The sequence below is a fragment of the Pecten maximus genome, chromosome 8 (assembly GCF_902652985.1).
Source record: "Pecten maximus chromosome 8, xPecMax1.1, whole genome shotgun sequence".
NCBI classification, from domain to species: domain Eukaryota; kingdom Metazoa; phylum Mollusca; class Bivalvia; order Pectinida; family Pectinidae; genus Pecten; species Pecten maximus.
This window is the reverse complement of record NC_047022.1, coordinates 44,110,191-44,130,606: the sequence shown is the minus strand read 5'-3', so window position 1 is coordinate 44,130,606 and position 20,416 is coordinate 44,110,191. Positions and strand designations below refer to the sequence as shown.

The following is a 20,416-nucleotide window of genomic DNA, read 5'->3' as shown; positions in this document are numbered from 1 at the left end:
TAGGGGAGGAGTACCTGGATGGAAGTGTTCCTGGGGGTTTAATTTAGGAGGAGGCTGGAGTACCTGGATGGAAGTGTTCCTGGGGGTTTAATTTAGGAGGAGGCTGGAGTACCTGGATGGAAGTGTTCCTGGGGGTTTAATTTAGGAGGAGGCTGGAGTACCTGGATGGAAGTGTTCCTGGGGGTTTAATTTAGGAGGAGGCTGGAGTACCTGGATGGAAGTGTTCCCGGGGGTTTAATTTAGGAGGAGGCTGGAGTACCTGGATGGAAGTGTTCCCGGGGGTTTAATTTAGGAGGAGGCTGGAGTACCTGGATGGAAGTGTTCCTGGGGTTTAATTTAGGAGGCTGGAGTACCCAAGGAAAACTCACTTGGTGGGACAGGTGACCCTGTACCTTTTCATGTTAAAATCCAAACCCAGGTGGCCTAGGGGGAAGTCGAGTGTGTTATCACTATCCCAGCTCACCACCCATTTCTCCATTGTCAGGCGTACACATGAAGTGATGACTAGTAGAGAGACCTACATTGTATTAGTAATATCTGGTGTTTGTGAAAATTAAATCACAGGTAATATCTGATATCTAAATAAAAACTTAAACCTGGAAGCTGTTAGAACTGAAAAGAGTATTCCAGGATAAAACGGTGAATTAGAATACGCAACATTGTGTAAAAAATACCCTGAACATAAACTTCTTGTTCAAAATAGTATTGAGTTATCTGTGGTGACACAGTTCAAATTAGTATTGAGTTATCTGTGGTGACACAGTTCAAATTGGTATCGAGTTATCTGTGGTGACACAGTTCAAATTAGTATTGAGTTATCTGTGGTGACACAGTTCAAATTAGTATTGAGTTATCTGTGGTGACACAGTTCAAATTACTATTGAGTTATCTGTGGTGACACAGTTCAAATTAGTATTGAGTTATCTGTGGTGACAAAGTTCAAATTAGTATTGAGTTATCTGTGGTGACACAGTTCAAATTACTATTGAGTTATCTGTGGTGACACAGTTCAAATTAGTATTGAGTTATCTGTGGTGACACAGTTCAAATTAGTATTGAGTTATCTGTGGTGACACAGTTCAAATTACTATTGAGTTATCTGTGGTGACACAGTTCAAATTAGTATTGAGTTATCTGTGGTGACACAGTTCAAATTAGTATTGAGTTATCTGTGGTGACACAGTTCAAAATAGTATTGAGTTATCTGTGGTGAGACAGTCACCATTTATTAATATTCTAGATTAGTGTGATAAGTAATTTTAAAGGCTATTGTAAGAATAGATTTTGTTTTGTCTGCATGTTAAATATCTGTAGGTTTTAGTCCAGATAATCTTCTCTGGTTGGTGTAGTTGCCTCCCTTGGATTTTAGTTCTACATCCTGTGTGCTCGTATTTTCAGTTGCCAAATTAACCAAAAATGCATGGCTATTATTTTCATGGGAATGAGTCAAGGCCCTGAATCTTTTGAATGAGTATGCTTCCAATGCATGCAAGTTAACCAAGTTTTAATTATTATTTTTGTAGAAATTTATTTTAGTTTGAGGCCTACATTTTTATGTTATTATTTTATTTTTATTTTCTTTGTTTGCTTGTGACATTTGTTACCAGGAAAAAGACTGGGAAGGCACATTGGAAACAAGTCCAACTTGTTATGAAATTTATTCGTCCTACCACAGCGAAGACCAGTGCGGAGGCTATGGACATGCTAAGGCAAAGCATTTTCATGAGTCTTTGTTACCATAGAGATGTATCACACTAACCGACTAGTTTGTGCATTCTAACACCTTGCTTGGTTTATTAATCACGCAAATCACTAATTTCACCCTTCTGTAGTTGAAGCTAGATGTTGAATTATATTTGTAAATTATTGCGTAATTAGTTTAGACTTCAGTCCTATATAATAATTACTAAATATCTTTTCTATGCCCATACAACAAAGTTGTCAGAGGCTTACAATGTACTGTTTGTCTGTCCACACAGTTGGTGAGGAAGTTTGAAGAGCTTACAAATCATTCATAAGCAGTAATAAGATACTAACTTTTGTGATCAAACATGATCGTAATTTTGCAGTCGAATTGAATCTTTTTTTTTAGTTTTCAGCATTTGAAGTTTAGAGTTTAGTTCTCTTTGTGTGAATGTAGAATCCCCCTGTCGGGCTGTCTGACAGACCTGCTCTAGTTTGGTTTCCTGACCAGTAGAGTAGTCAATACTAGATATCTAACTTTATATCTTGTGTGCTTAATATCAACATTGCTATTAAATATACACAGTCTCTGACTTTACACAAACATCAACATTCTGAAGCTTTTTTCCTTGGTGCCATGTGTTTAGATTTTCACTGATTCATTTATTTTCTGTATACCTGGTACGTATGATATCTGATGTTAAGGATCAAAGGAATGTTGATAAAATTTACTTGTTCACCTTTTGGGTTTGAGTTACAGACAGCAAAACAATAACTTAGATAACACACTTGAAATGATAATTTACAACTGCATAAAAACTGACATGCTGGTTTTTTTCTCTATTGTTACAGTATTTTATTGATTACCATCATAATTAAGTCTAAGTCAAACACGTAAAATTAAGAATCATTTCACAAGTCAGAATTGTAGACCAGAACTAACAGAAATGGCTGTTCACAATCAAAATGATATTTTCGTTCTCCAGGTCTGAGTAAGTATCAAATCTGTGTTTATTTTGTAAGCTGTTGTAAAACTTAGTTTATCCTTCTATTGTTCTACACTGTAGTCACTGTGCTGTGTCATGATAGAAGTCACAGGGTACTGTCTCCACTCTCTGGTACATAGACTACATACCTGTCAGTCTACATCACAGGGTACTGTCCCCACTCTGGTATATAGACTACATACCTGTCAGACCACATCACAGGGTACTGTCCCCACTCTCTGGTACATAGACTACATACCTGTCAGTCTACATCACAGGGTACTGTCTCCACTCTCTGGTACATAGACTACATACCTGTCAGTCTACATCACAGGGTACTGTCCCCACTCTCTGGTACATAGACTACATACCTGTCAGTCTACATCACAGGGTACTGTCCCCACTCTCTGGTACATAGACTACATACCTGTCAGTCTACATCACAGGGTACTGTCCCCACTCTCTGGTACAAAGACTACATACCTGTCAGTCTACATCACAGGGTACTGTCTCCACTCTCTGGTACATAGACTACATACCTGTCAGTCTACATCACAGGGTACTGTCCCCACTCTGGTATATAGACTACATACCTGTCAGTCTACATCACAGGGTACTGTCCCCACTCTCTGGTACATAGACTACATACCTGTCAGTCCACATCACAGGGTACTGTCCCCACTCTCTGGTACATAGACTACATACCTGTCAGTCTACGTCACAGGGTACTGTCCCCACTCTCTGGTACATAGACTACCTACCTGTCAGTCTACATCACAGGGTACTGTCCCCACTCTCTGGTACATAGACTACATACCTGTCAGTCTACATCACAGGGTACTGTCCCCACTCTCTGGTATATAGACTACATACCTGTCTGTCAGTCTACATCACAGGGTGCTGTCCCCACTCTCTGGTACATAGACTACATACCTGTCAGTCTACATCACAGGGTACTGTCCCCACTCTCTGGTACATAGACTACATACCTGTCAGACCACATCACAGGGTACTGTCTCCACTCTGGTACATAGACTACATACCTGTCTGTCTATATCACAGGGTACTGTCCCCACTCTCTGGTACATAGCTAGACTACATACCTGTCAGTCTACATCACAGGGTACTGTCACCACTCTCTGGTACATAGACTACATACCTGTCAGTCTACATCACAGGGTACTGTCCCCACTCTCTGGTACATGGTACATAGACTACATACCTGTCAGTCTACATCACAGGGTACTGTCCCCACTCTCTGGTACATGGTACATAGACTACATACCTGTCAGTCTACATCACAGGGTACTGTCCCCACTCTCTGGTACATAGACTACATACCTGTCAGACTACATCACAGGGTACTGTCTCCACTCTGGTACATAGACTACATACCTGTCAGTCTATATCACAGGGTATTGTCCCTTCTCTCTGGTACATAAACTACATACCTGTCAGTCTACATCACAGGGTACTGTCCCCACTCTCTGGTACATAGACTACATACCTGTCAGTCTATATCACAGGGTATTGTCCCTTCTCTCTGGTACATAGACTACATACCTGTCAGTCTATATCACAGGGTATTGTCCCTTCTCTCTGGTACATAGACTACATACCTGTCAGACCACATCACAGGGTACTGTCTCCACTCTCTGGTACATAGACTACATACCTGTCAGTCTACATCACAGGGTACTGTCCCCACTCTCTGGTACATAGACTACATACCTGTCAGTCTACATCACAGGGTACTGTCCCCACTCTCTGGTACATAAACTACATACCTGTCAGACCACATCACAGGGTACTGTCCCCACTCTCTGGTACATGGTACATAGACTACATACCTGTCAGTCTACATCACAGGGTACTGTCCCCACTCTCTGGTACATGGTACATAGACTACATACCTGTCAGTCTACATCACAGGGTACTGTCCCCACTCTCTGGTACATGGTACATTGACTACATACCTGTCAGTCTACATCACAGGGTACTGTCCCCACTCTCTGGTACATAGACTACATACCTGTCAGACCACATCACAGGGTACTGTCCCCACTCTCTGGTACATAGACTACATACCTGTCAGACTACATCACAGGGTACTGTCTCCACTCTGGTACATAGACTACATACCTGTCTGTCTACATCACAGGGTATTGTCTCCACTCTCTGGTACATAGACTACATACCTGTCAGTCTACATCACAGGGTACTGTCCCTTCTCTCTGGTACATAGACTACATACCTGTCAGTCCACATCACAGGGTACTGTCCCCACTCTGGTACATAGACTACATACATGTCAGTCTACATCACAGGGTACTGTCCCCACTCTCTGGTACATAGACTACATACCTGTCAGTCTACATCACAGGGTACTGTCTCCACTCTCTGGTACATAGACTACATACCTGTCAGTCTACATCACAGGGTACTGTCCCCACTCTCTGGTACATAGACTACATACCTGTCAGTCCACATCACAGGGTACTGTCCCCACTCTCTGGTACATAGACTACATACCTGTCAGTCTACATCACAGGGTACTGTCCCTTCTCTCTGGTACATAGACTACATACCTGTCAGTCTACATCACAGGGTACTGTCCCCACTCTCTGGTACATAGACTACATACCTGTCAGACCACATCACAGGGTACTGTCCCCACTCTCTGGTACATAGACTACATACCTGTCAGTCTACATCACAGGGTACTGTCCCCACTCTCTGGTACATAGACTACATACCTGTCAGACCACATCACAGGGTACTGTCCCCACTCTCTGGTACATAGACTACATACCTGTCAGTCTACATCACAGGGTACTGTCCCCACTCTCTGGTACATAGACTACATACCTGTCAGTCTACATCACAGGGTACTGTCCCCACTCTCTGGTACATAAACTACATACCTGTCAGACCACATCACAGGGTACTGTCCCCACTCTCTGGTACATGGTACATAGACTACATACCTGTCAGTCTACATCACAGGGTACTGTCCCCACTCTCTGGTACATGGTACATAGACTACATACCTGTCAGTCTACATCACAGGGTACTGTCCCCACTCTCTGGTACATGGTACATTGACTACATACCTGTCAGTCTACATCACAGGGTACTGTCCCCACTCTCTGGTACATAGACTACATACCTGTCAGTCTACATCACAGGGTACTGTCCCCACTCTGGTACATAGACTACATACCTGTCAGACCACATCACAGGGTACTGTCCCCACTCTCTGGTACATAGACTACATACCTGTCAGTCTACATCACAGGGTACTGTCTCCACTCTCTGGTACATAGACTACATACCTGTCAGTCTACATCACAGGGTACTGTCCCCACTCTCTGGTACATAGACTACATACCTGTCAGTCTACATCACAGGGTACTGTCTCCACTCTCTGGTACATAGACTACATACCTGTCAAACCACATCACAGGGTACTGTCCACACTCTCTGGTACATAGACTACATACCTGTCAGTCTACATCACAGGGTACTGTCCCCACTCTCTGGTATATAGACTACATACCTGTCAGTCTATATTATATTGTGTATCCACTATGCAATCATAAGTAAAGTGATATACATTGTAATTCTACATATAAATCACTGTAACTGTTTACAGTTGTATTTTCTCAATCATATCTGAAGCAAACATCCGTTCTGCAAAATTATATCGTGTGTATTGCATATATCAAGCTAAGTAGATTTTATATTTGTGTTTTGGTCTTTGTTATTTTTCATCATTATTATAAGTTATCTACCTCATGCCATGATCCATCAATTTTTTAATAAGAAGTCTCATTTACTTTCAAAATTGATTTCTCTGAAAGCAAAAATGTAACAGCAACCAAAATTGGTCATAGGTTATATCATAGGATGAAAATACAGACTCCAAATTTTGAGAATTAGAGGAAACTTTAAATAAAAAACCTTCAAATCTACATTTAGGATATTTCACACATCTTTATTGAATATGTGGGTTATTAAATAACTTTTTTCTTAATATTCATGTCTTTATGAGTTTAAATATCTTAGATAGTTGAAGCTGAGACTTAGAATGAAGGGTTGAGGCTTTTCTATCAGTCTCCCGCTCGGGGTGAATGATTCCTCTATCACTGAATGGGAGTAATTTTCACCAACCTTATTACAAGGAATTACTTGAGTCAAAATTTGTCACACATTTCTCAGTTCATCACATAATCACTGTAATGAAGTTATAACTGGTTTCTGTGTAAATTTTCAGACTTTTAAATTTTTGTGGATGTTCTAAGTGAGTAGAGAACTGTTACATATTTATTTTTACCTCACGATTTGTTTTAGTGTTTTATTTGAATGTTAATTTAAGAGATTATTCAATTTATTTACATTTTAACCGATATATAGTATATACATTTGTATGCATCAAAAGTAAAGATATTATTTTTACACATTCACAAAATACAGACCTAGAATTTATGAGCATTGACAGATCTGAACTTTTATTTTAAAATAATCTTGTGAACAGATTCGTTGAAAGTAGGAAAAATGTCAAATTATGAATTCAGATAAAATATTTAATCAATTAAATAATTGTGATAAGATTATGTATCAGAAGGGGCTGTTGAAGGGACTGTTGAAGGGACAATTGAAGGGACTGTTGAATTTAAGTGACTGCTGAAGGGAATGTTGAAGGGGGTGTTGAAGGGATTGTTGAAGGGACTGTTGAAGGACTGTTGAATTTAAGTGACTGTTGAAGGGGTTGCTGAAGGGACTGTTGAAGTGATTGTTGATCTGACTGTTGAAGGGACTGTTGAAGGGACAATTGAAGGGACTGTTGAAGGGACTGTTGAAGGGACTGTTGAAGGGATTTTTGAAGGGACTGTTGATGTGACTGTTGAAGGGACTGTTGAAGGGACTGTTGAAGGGGCTGTTGAAGGGACTGTTGAAGGGACTGTTGAAGGGACTGTTGAAGGGACTGTTGAAGGGATTGTTGAAGGGACTGTTGATGTGACTGTTGAAGGGACTGTTGAAGTGACTGTTGAAGGGACTGTTGAAGGGACTGTTGAAGTGATTGTTGAAGGGACTGTTGAAAGGACTGTTGATGTGACTGTTGAAGGGGCTGTTGAAGGGACTGTTGAAGGGACTGTTGAAGTGACTGTTGAAGGGACTGTTGAAGTGATTGTTGAAGGGACTGTTGAAGGGACTGTTGAAGGGACTGTTGAAGTGACTGTTGAAGGGGCTGTTGAAGTGACTGTTGAAGTGACTGTTGAAGGGACTGTTGAAGGGACTGTTGAAGTGACTGTTGAAAGGACGAAGGGACTGTTGAAGGGACTGTTGAAGTGACTGTTGAAAGGACTGTTGATGTGACTGTTGAAGGGGCTGTTGAAGGGACTGTTGAAGTGACTGTTGAAGGGGCTGTTGAAGGGACTGTTGAAGGGACTGTTGAAGTGACTGTTGAAGGACTGTTGAATTTAAGTGACTGTTGAAGGGGTTGTTGAAGGGACTGTTGAAGGGACTGTTGAAGGGACTGTTGAGGGGACTTTGAATGGACTGTTGATGTGACTGTTGAAGGGGCTGTTGAAGGGACTGTTGAAGGGACTGTTGAAGGGACTGTTGAAGTGACTGTTGAAGGGGCTGTTGAAGTGACTGTTGAAGGGACTGTTGAAGTGACTGTTGAAGGGGCTGTTGAAGTGACTGTTGAAGTGACTGTTGAAGGGCCTGTTGAAGTGACTGTTGAAGGGACTGTTGAAGTGACTGTTGAAGGGACTGTTGAAGGGACTGTTGAAGGGACTGTTGAAGGGACTGTTGAAGGGACTGTTGAAGTGACTGTTGAAGGGGCTGTTGAAGTGACTGTTGAAGTGACTGTTGAAGGGACTGTTGAAGGGACTGTTGAAGTGACTGTTGAAAGGACGAAGGGACTGTTGAAGGGACTGTTGAAGTGACTGTTGAAAGGACTGTTGATGTGACTGTTGAAGGGGCTGTTGAAGGGACTGTTGAAGTGACTGTTGAAGGGGCTGTTGAAGGGACTGTTGAAGGGACTGTTGAAGTGACTGTTGAAGGACTGTTGAATTTAAGTGACTGTTGAAGGGGTTGTTGAAGGGACTGTTGAAGGGACTGTTGAAGGGACTGTTGAAGGGACTGTTGAAGGGACTGTTGAAGGGACTGTTGAAGTGACTTTGAATGGACTGTTGATGTGGCTGTTGAAGTGACTGTTGAAGGGACTGTTGAAGTGACTGTTGAAGGGGCTGTTGAAGTGACTGTTGAAGTGACTGTTGATCTGACTGTTGAAGGGACTGTTGATGTGACTGTTGAAGGGACTGTTGAAGTGACTGTTGAAGTGACTGTTGAAGGGGCTGTTGAAGTGATTGTTGAAGGGACTGTTGAAGTGACTGTTGAAGGGACTGTTGAAGGGGCTGTTGAAGTGATTGTTGAAGTGACTGTTGAAGGGGCTGTTGAAGGGACTGTTGAAGTGACTGTTGAAGGGGCTGTTGAAGTGACTGTTGAAGGGACTGTTGATGTGACTGTTGAAGGGGCTGTTGAAGTGACTGTTGAAGGGGCTGTTGAAGGGACTGTTGAAGTGACTGTTGATCTGACTGTTGAAGGGACTGTTGATGTGACTGTTGAAGGGGCTGTTGAAGGGACTGTTGAAGGGGCTGTTGAAGTGACTGTTGAAGGACTTGAATTTAAGTGACTGTTGAAGGGGCTGTTGAAGGGACTGTTGAAGGGGCTGTTGAATTTAAGTGACTGTTGAAGGGGCTGTTGAATGGACTGTTGAAGGGACTGTTGAAGGGGCTGTTGAAGGGGCTGTTGAAGTGACTGTTGAAGGGATTGTTGAAGAGATTGTTGAAGGACTGTTGAAGGGATTGTTGAAGGGATTGTTGAAGTGATTGTTGAAGGGACTGTTGAAAGGACTGTTGAAGGGGCTGTTGAAGGGACTGTTGAAGGGACTGTTGAAGGGATTGTTGAAGGGATTGTTGAAGGACTGTTGAAGTGATTGTTGAAGAGATTGTTGAAGGACTGTTGAAAGGATTGTTGAAGGGATTGTTGAAGTGATTGTTGAAGGGACTCTGTTGAAGGGACTGTTAAAGGGACTGTTGAAGGGACTGTTGAAGGGACTGTTGAAGTGATTGTTGAAGGGACTGTTAAAGGGACTGTTGAAGGGACTGTTGAAGGGACTGTTGATCTGACTGTTGAAGGGATTGTTGAAGTGACTGTTAAAGGGACTGTTGAAGGGACTGTTGATCTGACTGTTGAAGGGATTGTTGAAGTGACTGTTGAAGGGACTGTTGAAGTGATTGTTGAAGGGATTGTTGAAGTGATTGTTGAAGTGATTGTTGAAGTGATTGTTGAAGGGACTGTTGAAGTGATTGTTGAAGGGATTGTTGAAGGACTGTTGAAGGGGCTGTTGAAGGGACTGTTGAAGGACTGTTGAAGGACTGTTGAAGGGAATGTTGAAGGGACTGTTGAAGGGAATGTTGAAGGACTTTTGAATGGATTGTTGAAGGGGGGGGGGGAGGGGGGTTGATGAGACTGTTAAAGGGATTGTTGATCTCTGGCACGTTTTTCTCACCGTTTACTCTACTCCTATACACTTTCAAATTAATTTACATTTTTTTTGTAGCTGAATGCAATTGTTTTAGATACTGGATAGTTTGATTACAATTATTAGATTTTGTGTGATTGTTTATTGATTTTAGACAATTATTATTTGTTTTTCTTTGTTGAAATGAGATAAGAATATTTCTGTAGGACACATTTTGATAAAATCATTTAAAGTGAAATAGTAAATCTGATCAAGCTTGTTTTGTGTAACATTATATAACATTCAAACACCTGTATACTGTCTTACTTTATAATCATTTAGAAACAATGTTGTAAGGAAATTTTCTTGACATCTGTATACCCAGTATTTATTCATTCCACCAATCTGATAACAAGGTATTATATATTACATTGTATTATATATTACATAATACTATATATTACATTGTAGTATATATTACATAATACTATATATTACATTGTAGTATATATTACATTGTAGTATATATATTACATAACATTATATATGACATTGTATTATACATTACATTGTTATTATATGTACATTGTAACATCGTTTTATACATTATATAACAATTTACTAAAAATAAGCAATGATTATTTCTCTAACTTGCACAATCTTTTATCTGGCTTCATATCTATGAAACCGTTCTGATACTAAAATGTAGATTCTGATCTTGAGCTTCATTCCTTCTTTTGGTGATTGTTTTAAATTTTGATTCCTTAGTGGAACTTCATGAAAGACCAATTGAGGACAGTCATGAACAAAGAAACATTTGTCAGCAGTTTAAGTTTTGATCACAGAGTTCATTTTTGAGACATGAGAATGGTTTAATTGATATGAAAACCATTTTTGCATGATATGAATCCAAGTCTTGCTTTTATTAGTTTGGTAATTTACCCTTGCATAATAATTAGTGGTAAACAATGTCCATTTGTTTAAAGCCGCTTGATTAAGGTTGGTTTGAGGAAGGTTGTATGTGACTGAATGGTGGAAGTCTGGTATTAATCCTGTAAAACTTTATTTACGTCGGTAATTTTTTCATAACTCAGGGTAGTTTTTTCTTGGTTTCCTGCTAACAAAATAGGATTTTATTGGAAAATTTTGTTCAATGAATAAATAATCGATTAGACATGGAAAAAAAACCTGGGGCTCAACAACATAATGTACAAATTTCAAGGTTTAGAGAAGAAGGGTACCATAAGTTTGAAGTAAACATTATCATTTGCTTGCTGGAATGCTAAATATTAAGTTTAATATAAATTTAAGAATCCTTCAAGTAGGTGTATATTTTAACAAATATTGTTATTAAATATTTTTTTAGCTAGATGTTACCGAAGTTCAGGATTAATGTTATCTTTGTATTTGGGTGTATATTATCTTTTACCTGTCAGTTTCAGGAATATAAGTTTGAAACTTTCCTGAAACTTTTATCCTATGATTTTGGATTAAATTGTTACTGTATAAGTTGAGAAGAACCATAGAGTAAAATGACTGTGTGAATTATCATTAATTAAATTGATGTAAACATTATCCTCCAATAAGACTCTAAATTATCAACTTTGTCCTGAAGATAATTAAAGTGTTGCTGTTGAGATGATTTAATGAGACTTATTTTGATCATTACAATTTATTCCATTATACCGCGGTCACATTGTTAGATGAATGATTTAATGAGCCTTATTTTGATCATTACAATTTATTCCATTATACCGCGGTCACATTGTTAGATGATAATGAGCCTTATTTTGATAATTACAATTTATTCCATTATACCGCGGTCACATTGTTAGATGATAATGAGCCTTATTTTGATCATTACAATTTATTCCATTATACCGCGGTCACATTGTTAGATGATAATGAGCCTTATTTTGATAATTACAATTTATTCAATTATACCGCGGTCACATTGTTAGATGATAATGAGCCTTATTTTGATAATTACAATTTATTCCATTATACCGCGGTCACATTGTTAGATGATAATGAGCCTTTGATCATTACAATTTATTCCATTATACCGCGGTCACATTGTTAGATGGCTCATATCTGGGGAAATTAAAATGTAAATTGATCCGATATTATTTAAAGAAACTCCCCAAACTAGATCTCTAACTTGGTTTGTGTTAAGATTCTTCAGTTACTTGACGTCTTCTCTATCTTACTATTGAATATGGAAAGAGAGGATGGGAAACTCATCTAACCTTTTATACTGTGTCGCTAGTTTGTCGTGTACCATTTAGTTAGGCTTTGCCAGTATAGTATTTGCTTTTGGTACACATGTATAGTGATTCAGAATAATGTAGATTAAAGTAACCAACCGTGTTATTTTGTTTTAAAATGTCTGCTTAAAGTTACTGTAGTGCTTTAACTTTACTGTGGAGTTATTGAACAGATAGTTTAATTTAGTAAAAGATCAGCATATTTATTATTTTGATTTCATTTATTTGCAGGGAGTCAACTTTGATTTCAACAAATACGATTTTGACCTTAGGTCATGTTGCTGTAGCACTGAAGGAAACACCAAAAACAGTAGAGGCTGTTCTTCAAATCTTCCAGCAGCGTTTCTGTTCACCTCCCTCTGCACTGGATGTGCTAATTATAGACCAGCTGGGCTGTATGATCATGGCCGGATGTGTAAGTACTAATTATAGACCAGATGGACTGTATGATCATGACTGGATGTGTAAGTACTGATTATAGACCAGCTGGACTGTATGATCATGACTGGATGTGTAAGTACTAATTATAGACCAGCTGGGCTGTATGATCATGACTGGATGTGTAAGTACTAATTATAGACCAGCTGGACTGTATGATCATGACTGGATGTGTAAGTACTAATTATAGACCAGCTGGACTGTATGATCATGACTGGATGTGTAAGTACTAATTATAGACCAGCTGGGCTGTATGATCATGGCCGGATGTGTAAGTACTATCATGACTGGATGTGTAAGTACTAATTATAGACCAGCTGGGCTGTATGATCATGGCGGGATGTGTAAGTACTAATTATAGACCAGCTGGACTGTATGATCATGGCTGGATGTGTAAGTACTAATTATAGACCAGCTGGTCTGTATGATCATGACTGGATGTGTAAGTACTAATTATAGACCAGCTGGGCTGTATGATCATGGCCGGATGTGTAAGTACTAATTATAGACCAGCTGGGCTGTATGATCATGACTGGATGTGTAAGTACTAATTATAGACCAGCTGGTCTGTATGATCATGGCTGGATGTGTAAGTACTAATTATAGACCAGCTGGGCTGTATGATCATGACTGGATGTGTAAGTACTATCATGACTGGATGTGTAAGTACTATCATGACTGGATGTGTAAGTACTATCATGACTGGATGTGTAAGTACTATCATGACTGGATGTGTAAGTACTAATTGTAGACCAGCTGGGCTGTATGATCATGACTGGATGTGTAAGTACTATTTATAGACCAGCTTGGCTGTACGATCATGGCGGGATGTGTAAGTACTATCATGACTGGATGTGTAAGTACTAATTATAGACCAGCTGGACTGTATGATCATGACTGGATGTGTAAGTACTAATTATAGACCAGCTGGACTGTACTATCATGGCCGGATGTGTAAGTACTAATTATAGACCAGCTGGGCTGTATGATAATGACTGGATGTGTAAGTACTATCATGGCTGGATGTGTAAGTACTAATTATAGACCAGCTTGGCTGTATGATCATGACTGGATGTGTAAATACTATCATGGCTGGATGTGTAAGTACTAATTATAGACCAGCTGGTCTGTATGATCATGACTGGATGTGTAAGTACTAATTATAGACCAGCTGGACTGTATGATCATGACCGGATGTGTAAGTACTAATTATAGACCAGCTGGACTGTATGATCATGACCGGATGTGTAAGTACTAATTATAGACCAGCTGGGCTGTATGATCGTGGCCGGATGTGTAAGTACTATTTATGGACCAGCTGGGCTGTATGATCATGACTGGATGTGTAAGTACTGATTATAGACCAGCTTGACTGGATGATCATGGCTGGATGTACTAATTATAGACCAGTTGGGCTGTATGATCATGGCTGGATGTGTAAGTACTAAATGAGCGGTGTAAAAAAAATAAAAAACAAAAAACAAATTGTATTGTAATGAGCTCTTTTGTACTGATCATGTGATATGTTATTGGTAATGAGCTGTGTTGATGTGATCATGTGATATGGTAATGAGCTGTGTTGATGTGATCATGTGATATGGTTATGAGCTGTGTTGATGTGATCATGTGATATGGTAATGAGCAGTGTTGATGTGATCATGTGATATGGTAATGAGCAGTGTTGATGTGATCATGTGATATGATAATGAGCTGTGTTGATGTGATCATGTGATATGGTAATGAGCTGTGTTGATGTGATCATGTGATATGGTAATGAGCTGTGTTGATGTGATCATGTGATATGGTAATGAGCTGTGTTGACGTGATCATGTGATATGATAATGAGCTCTGATGTGATCATGTGATATGGTAATGAGCTGTGTTGATGTGATCATGTGATATGGTTATGAGCTGTGTTGACGTGATCATGTGATATGATAATGAGCTCTGATGTGATCATGTGATATGGTTATGAGCTGTGTTGATGTGATCATGTGATATGATAATGAACTGTTTTGTATTTTCAGTCGAGCATTTACCAGGAAGTCATGTCCATGTTCACTCAGATTAGTATTGAAAGTAGCTCCCCCTACACCAAGGGTGATGTTGACGAGAAGGTTAAAGGTTACAGGTATGTAAAATTTACTTCTATCGGTCCAGTACAAGTTTATATAAATATAGACACTTTCTCCTTCCTCGTAGTATTTGTTTGAAATTTAATAATACAATTCATGCTTTTATGTAATTATTTATGTCTACAGTTAAAGATATACATTGTATTAATTGAAGAAAAAATGTTCAAATCATAGACAAAGACCCACTAAATCACTGAGTATTCCGAACTGTTTTCGGCATAAATTATCACACTCGTGTATAACTCTTCAACAAGAAGGACAAAGGGAAGTAACTTGTACTCTTCTTAAATCACTGATAAGAGCTACATCATAGATCTATTAAAAATGGCCCTCACCTGTAGAATACTGTTTTTAGACTTGTATTTTTTCAAGGAAATCTCTTATGAAAATGCAAAAAATGGCTGTGCTGGTTGAGCTGGTCCAAGTGATTATGAGGTGGAACTCAGTTCATTTTTGCATTGGAGATTCCAATAGGAATAAATAGTTTTTGTATGGTATAAACCAGTGAAATGATTGTATATGTGACATCAATGTGTAGTGGACGAGGTAACAAACAAAGAATCTCTGAGGTGGAATAACAAAATCTATTGAAGATATCTGATATCCAATCATGATCCAACTCAATATGTAGAGCTCAGTAAATTGATAGGAACTCAAATTTGTTGGACAGTAATAACAGGAATGTTGCTAAGGAAATCATTGCAATGTGGTTGATCAGGAAACACAATGGAAATATATAAAACACTGCCAATCCAAGAATTAACTATAGAAAAAGACAATTTTTGAATAAATGTGGCGAAGGTCACTTACCATCAATAGAAGTCCAAAAAGTTGAAGTTAATGAAACACAGTCAAAGGCACAAAATTCCTTAAAATAACATGATTAGGAACCATCCAGAAATGTAGATTTACTTTAGAATAAAAAAAATTTCCTATTTCCTGTCGTATCATATTTATATACTACTTGCCCCACTTATTCATTTCAATCCCTTGTGTACACTACCTATAAGTGACCTTGACATTTTAATAATTTTTTTTACAATGTGTACATTATATATAGAGATTACAATATTTTTCCTGACCTTAATGGATGATAGTTTAACAGTTTCCTTTTCTCCTACTAGACACTACTGTGGAGGATTACAATATTTTTCCTGACCTTAATAGATGATAGTTTAACAGTTTCCTTTTCTCCTACTAGACACTACTGTGGAGAAATGTCATGGGGGTATATGTTTATGTTTACAGTTTAATTTGTTTGTTTGTTGTTTCAGAAGTTTTTGAACTTTTTTTTTATCATTATAAAGTTCTGTTATCAATGTTATATTCTTTTTAATGTAATTGAAAATCCTTAGTTGTTATATGTATTTCTGTACCAGAAGTTTAACATTGAAATGGAATTGTCATATACATGTATGTAATGTATTTAACTTTTGAAATGTTAAGTACTTCCAGAAAGTTTGTATTGAGAATAGACAAATTATTTAAACCTTATCAGGTTTTCTTTAAAATCAGGATTTCAGTTTTGGATACATTATGAAAGTGATTATCCAGTATGTGTCTTTTATAAGTCCACAGATTTTGAATTGATTTAACCAGACTTGGGTATTCTAGTTTTTGAATTGATTAAGCCAGACTTTGGTATTCTAGATTTTGAATTGATTCAGCCAGACTTGTGTATTCTAGATTTTGTTTTGAATTGATTAAGCCAGACTTGGGTATTCTAGATTTTGAATTGATTAAGCCAGACTTGGGTATTCCAGTTTTTTACACATTTTCTTATTTAGGAAATACAATGATTGGTTTATTCATGCCACAAATAGTTGTTCAACTCTCATCGGGAGAAATTTGATAAAAGAAAAGATACCTTTGATAAGTATATGTCTGTTGCTTTTCCTTAACATTTAAAGTTTCCTGAAATACATTTCAGACAAGTGTCGTTGGCTAAGTTTCCTAAAATACATTTCAGACAAGTGTCGTTGGCTAAGTTTCCTAAAATACATTTCAGACAGGTGTCGTTGGCTAAGTTTCCTGAAATACATTTCAGACAAGTGTCTTTGGCCATACATTTAAAGTTTTGTGAAATACATTTGATAGTGTCCTTGGCTATAAAGTTTTGTGATATACATTTCAGACAAGTGTCGTTGGCTGTGATAAATGCCCTGGCCAACATCGCGTCCAACATCCAGGGGGAGGGCGAGCAGCAGGAGCTACTGGTCCGCCTGCTGGAACTCTTCGTCAACATGGGTCTGGCTGCCAAACGTGCTAGTGAAAAAACTGCCGGTGCCATGAAGGTATAGAGTGATAAAAAAGTACCAGCATGTCCTCATAACATGTTGTTGTAGCAATTATAGAGCACTTTATAGTTAGTTGTCTAGTTTGTAGTCTTTCTACTAACCTTTTTAACAATTACTACAACTTCTGTAATGCTCTTTTCATTTAATATCAGAAATAATTATTCATTTTTTCACTAATTTTGTGGTTTCAAATAATAATTAATATTCTTGGCATTATGATGATGCTACATGTATTAACTTGTAATGAGATTACCACACTAAGTGAATTATTAACCTCCTGATAAATCTATATTTTTCTTCACATATATTATTTACATTTTCACAAAGAGTTTTAAATATTTTATTACTATTAGTTTCATGAATTATTATTTCTTCTTTTGTGGAAATATTAGTTTAAACATCAGCTGAATGATGTAATAAAGTACTTATTAGCATTGGAGGTAAGTATGGTGGATCGTCGAGGAGTTTCATGCTTTTTTAAACAGATTGGATTTTATTCAGACTTTTCTTTTAACAAGAGTTCTCAGTTTGCATTTCTTTAATTTTAATTTGAACAGAAATCGAGATGTTTACTATGGTATGAGAATGATTTGTGGGGATTTTAGTGAAATCCGACCAAACTCAAACTTTACTGACTGCCATGGGTGGTTTAGTGAATGCATCTAGAATATTTATTTATTTTAACCCACAAGAATTGACTTTTGAAGTTCCTGTTCTAATTGTAAATATTAAGTTTTAAATAATTTTGATTCAATTTCAAATATATAGTGTTAAATAAATTCATCGTTTGAGAGTAGTTTATCTTTTAAAGTTTGAATATTGATTTGGTATTAAATCTCAAAAATGTAGTTAAACCATTTTGTGCTGAAGAATTTCTGCTTTTTATGAAGCTAGATAAAATCTCAAAATTTGGCTCAACCTTATTTATTTTCTATCAACAAATTCAAAGCTTGGATATAGCAAAAGATTTCCTCTAATTCCATGAAATTCATTATAAACAGAATTACCTTATTATTATACAAAGGCTCTTTTTTAAGTTTATGAAATCGATGAAAGATAATATTAATTGATTTGGTGATAATCTAAAAGGATACCTCGGAGTGTCCATCATTGTAATGCCAGGGGCTAATGGTGGTTTTATGCGTGGTAGTCAGTTTGAGGTTTGGTCGTCCAGGAATGATTTGTTGACTTTTCATAATTTTACTAACATCATTCATGTTGCTTGTTTAATATTACTAGAGAAATTATGATATCCTAGAATGAGTTTCTGTAGCCTCAGAATATGTTGACAGTGCATGCAAAGTCAACATCAGAAACAACAGAAACATCAGAAACGTCACAGAGTTTACACTAAATATAAATGGCAGTTTGTCCATAATTCCTTGTACAGTGTGAAGATATGGTAATAAAAAAGTATTCCCTGTACAGAAGATCAGAAATTATTATATGTGCCCCTCCTGTGTAAAGATATATGGTAATAAAAAGTATTCCCTGTACAGGAGATCAGAAATAATCATATGTACCCCTCCTGCTATTAATTAGGTCACCTGAGACAAATTCTTCTGCGGAAACTTCTGAACCAATTTCAATGGAATTTTGCAGAAATCAGAAGGGATAGACAGCATACAGATTACAAGTATTAGTTACTGTATTTAGAAAGGACAAAAAGCATGAAGATTACAAAGATTACAATGGGGACAATAATATTTACGTCTACTATGTATACTATAGGACAGCTATATTTACAGGGGAATCAGTATAAATAAAACACACAAGCCCACCAACACTGTTCAGAGTTAAGGCATGGTCAGTCCTGTCTCTAAGGAAGCTAATGTTTCGTGCGTCCCTGTAAGTTTGAATTCCATGTTTCACTCCTGTGTCTTTTTATTGGCATGCTTGTGTCGAGCCAAACTCCTGAGTCAAAATGTCACTTGGAAACCTCCTTGGATGGTTAAAAACCTTGTTATTATACGCTAAGGTGACATTTTTATTTTTCTAATACAAAACTGTCCTGTTGATATTCTCTGTCAGCCGTCACTATCTATCATAAAAATGAGACAGATTCTTATATGTGACACTACTCTTAACCTTTGACAGGATGACTATCTTATACATGTTGATGTTTAATCAGCCATACGTTTTGTTTTCTGTAAAGTCGAAGGGTTTGTCCAGTGGTGTACATGTTGATGTTTAATCAGCCATACGTTTTGTTTGCTGTAAAGTCGAAGGGTGTGTGGTATACATGTTGATGTTTAATCAGCCATATGTTTTGTTTTCTGTAAAGTCGAAGGGTTTGTCCAGTGGTGTACATGTTGATGTTTAATCAGCCATTCGTTTTGTTTTCTGTAAAGTTGAAGGGTGTGTCTAGTGGTATACATGTTGAATGTTTAATCAGCCATATGTTTTGTTTTCTGTAAAGTCGAAGGGTTTGTCCAGTGGTATAAATGTTGAATGTTTAATCAGAGTCGTACATTTTGTTTTCTGTAAAGTCGAAGGGTGTGTCCATTGGTATACATGTTGTTTAATCGGAGCCGTACATTTTGTTTTCTGTAAAGTCGAAGGGTGTGTGGTATACATATTTTGTATGTTTGGATCGAGAGAGAACACAGTAGCTCTGTCATTATATATACAGAAATATTTAACGTTGATTGTTGAAGTTCACTCAGGTAGTGACAATCAATATGAATGTTAGCTAATTTTTTTTGCTACTCAGAAATATCTGACCTTATGATTGTAGAGCACTTCTTAACTTCAGATATGTTAATACTTCGATATGAACACTTCAGGTGTTAACGACTTAGTAGGTAATAAAATCATCGTCATAAAACAGATTCCACAATATCTATTATTATTCCATCTGGTAAATAGTCTACTAGTGTTTAACCTAATGAGGAATTCAAACATGTTATAGTTTACCTGATACTGGTAGCATTTGTCAGCATACTTTGCTGATTATTTTGTAGTAATACTTACATTGCTGTAATTTGTAGGCGTCCAGTAGTGCTGGCAATCTTGGAGTGTTGATCCCTGTCATAGCTGTGGTAAGTACTACGTTGTGCTATGTATAATCCCATCA

The 20,416-nt window shown here is 37.7% G+C and overlaps 1 protein-coding gene across 1 annotated transcript in view; it reads left to right on the top strand.

The window, feature by feature from the left end:
- LOC117332351 (phosphatidylinositol 4-kinase alpha-like) overlaps positions 1-20,416 on the top strand; it is a gene marked incomplete in the record, with an annotated part of 90,553 nt that overhangs the window by 10,580 nt on the left and 59,557 nt on the right. Inside the window, 4 exon segments of the mRNA XM_033891237.1 lie at positions 12,702-12,885; positions 14,936-15,039; positions 17,178-17,337; positions 20,331-20,381. Of these exon segments, the coding sequence (XP_033747128.1) occupies positions 12,702-12,885; positions 14,936-15,039; positions 17,178-17,337; positions 20,331-20,381 (499 nt within the window).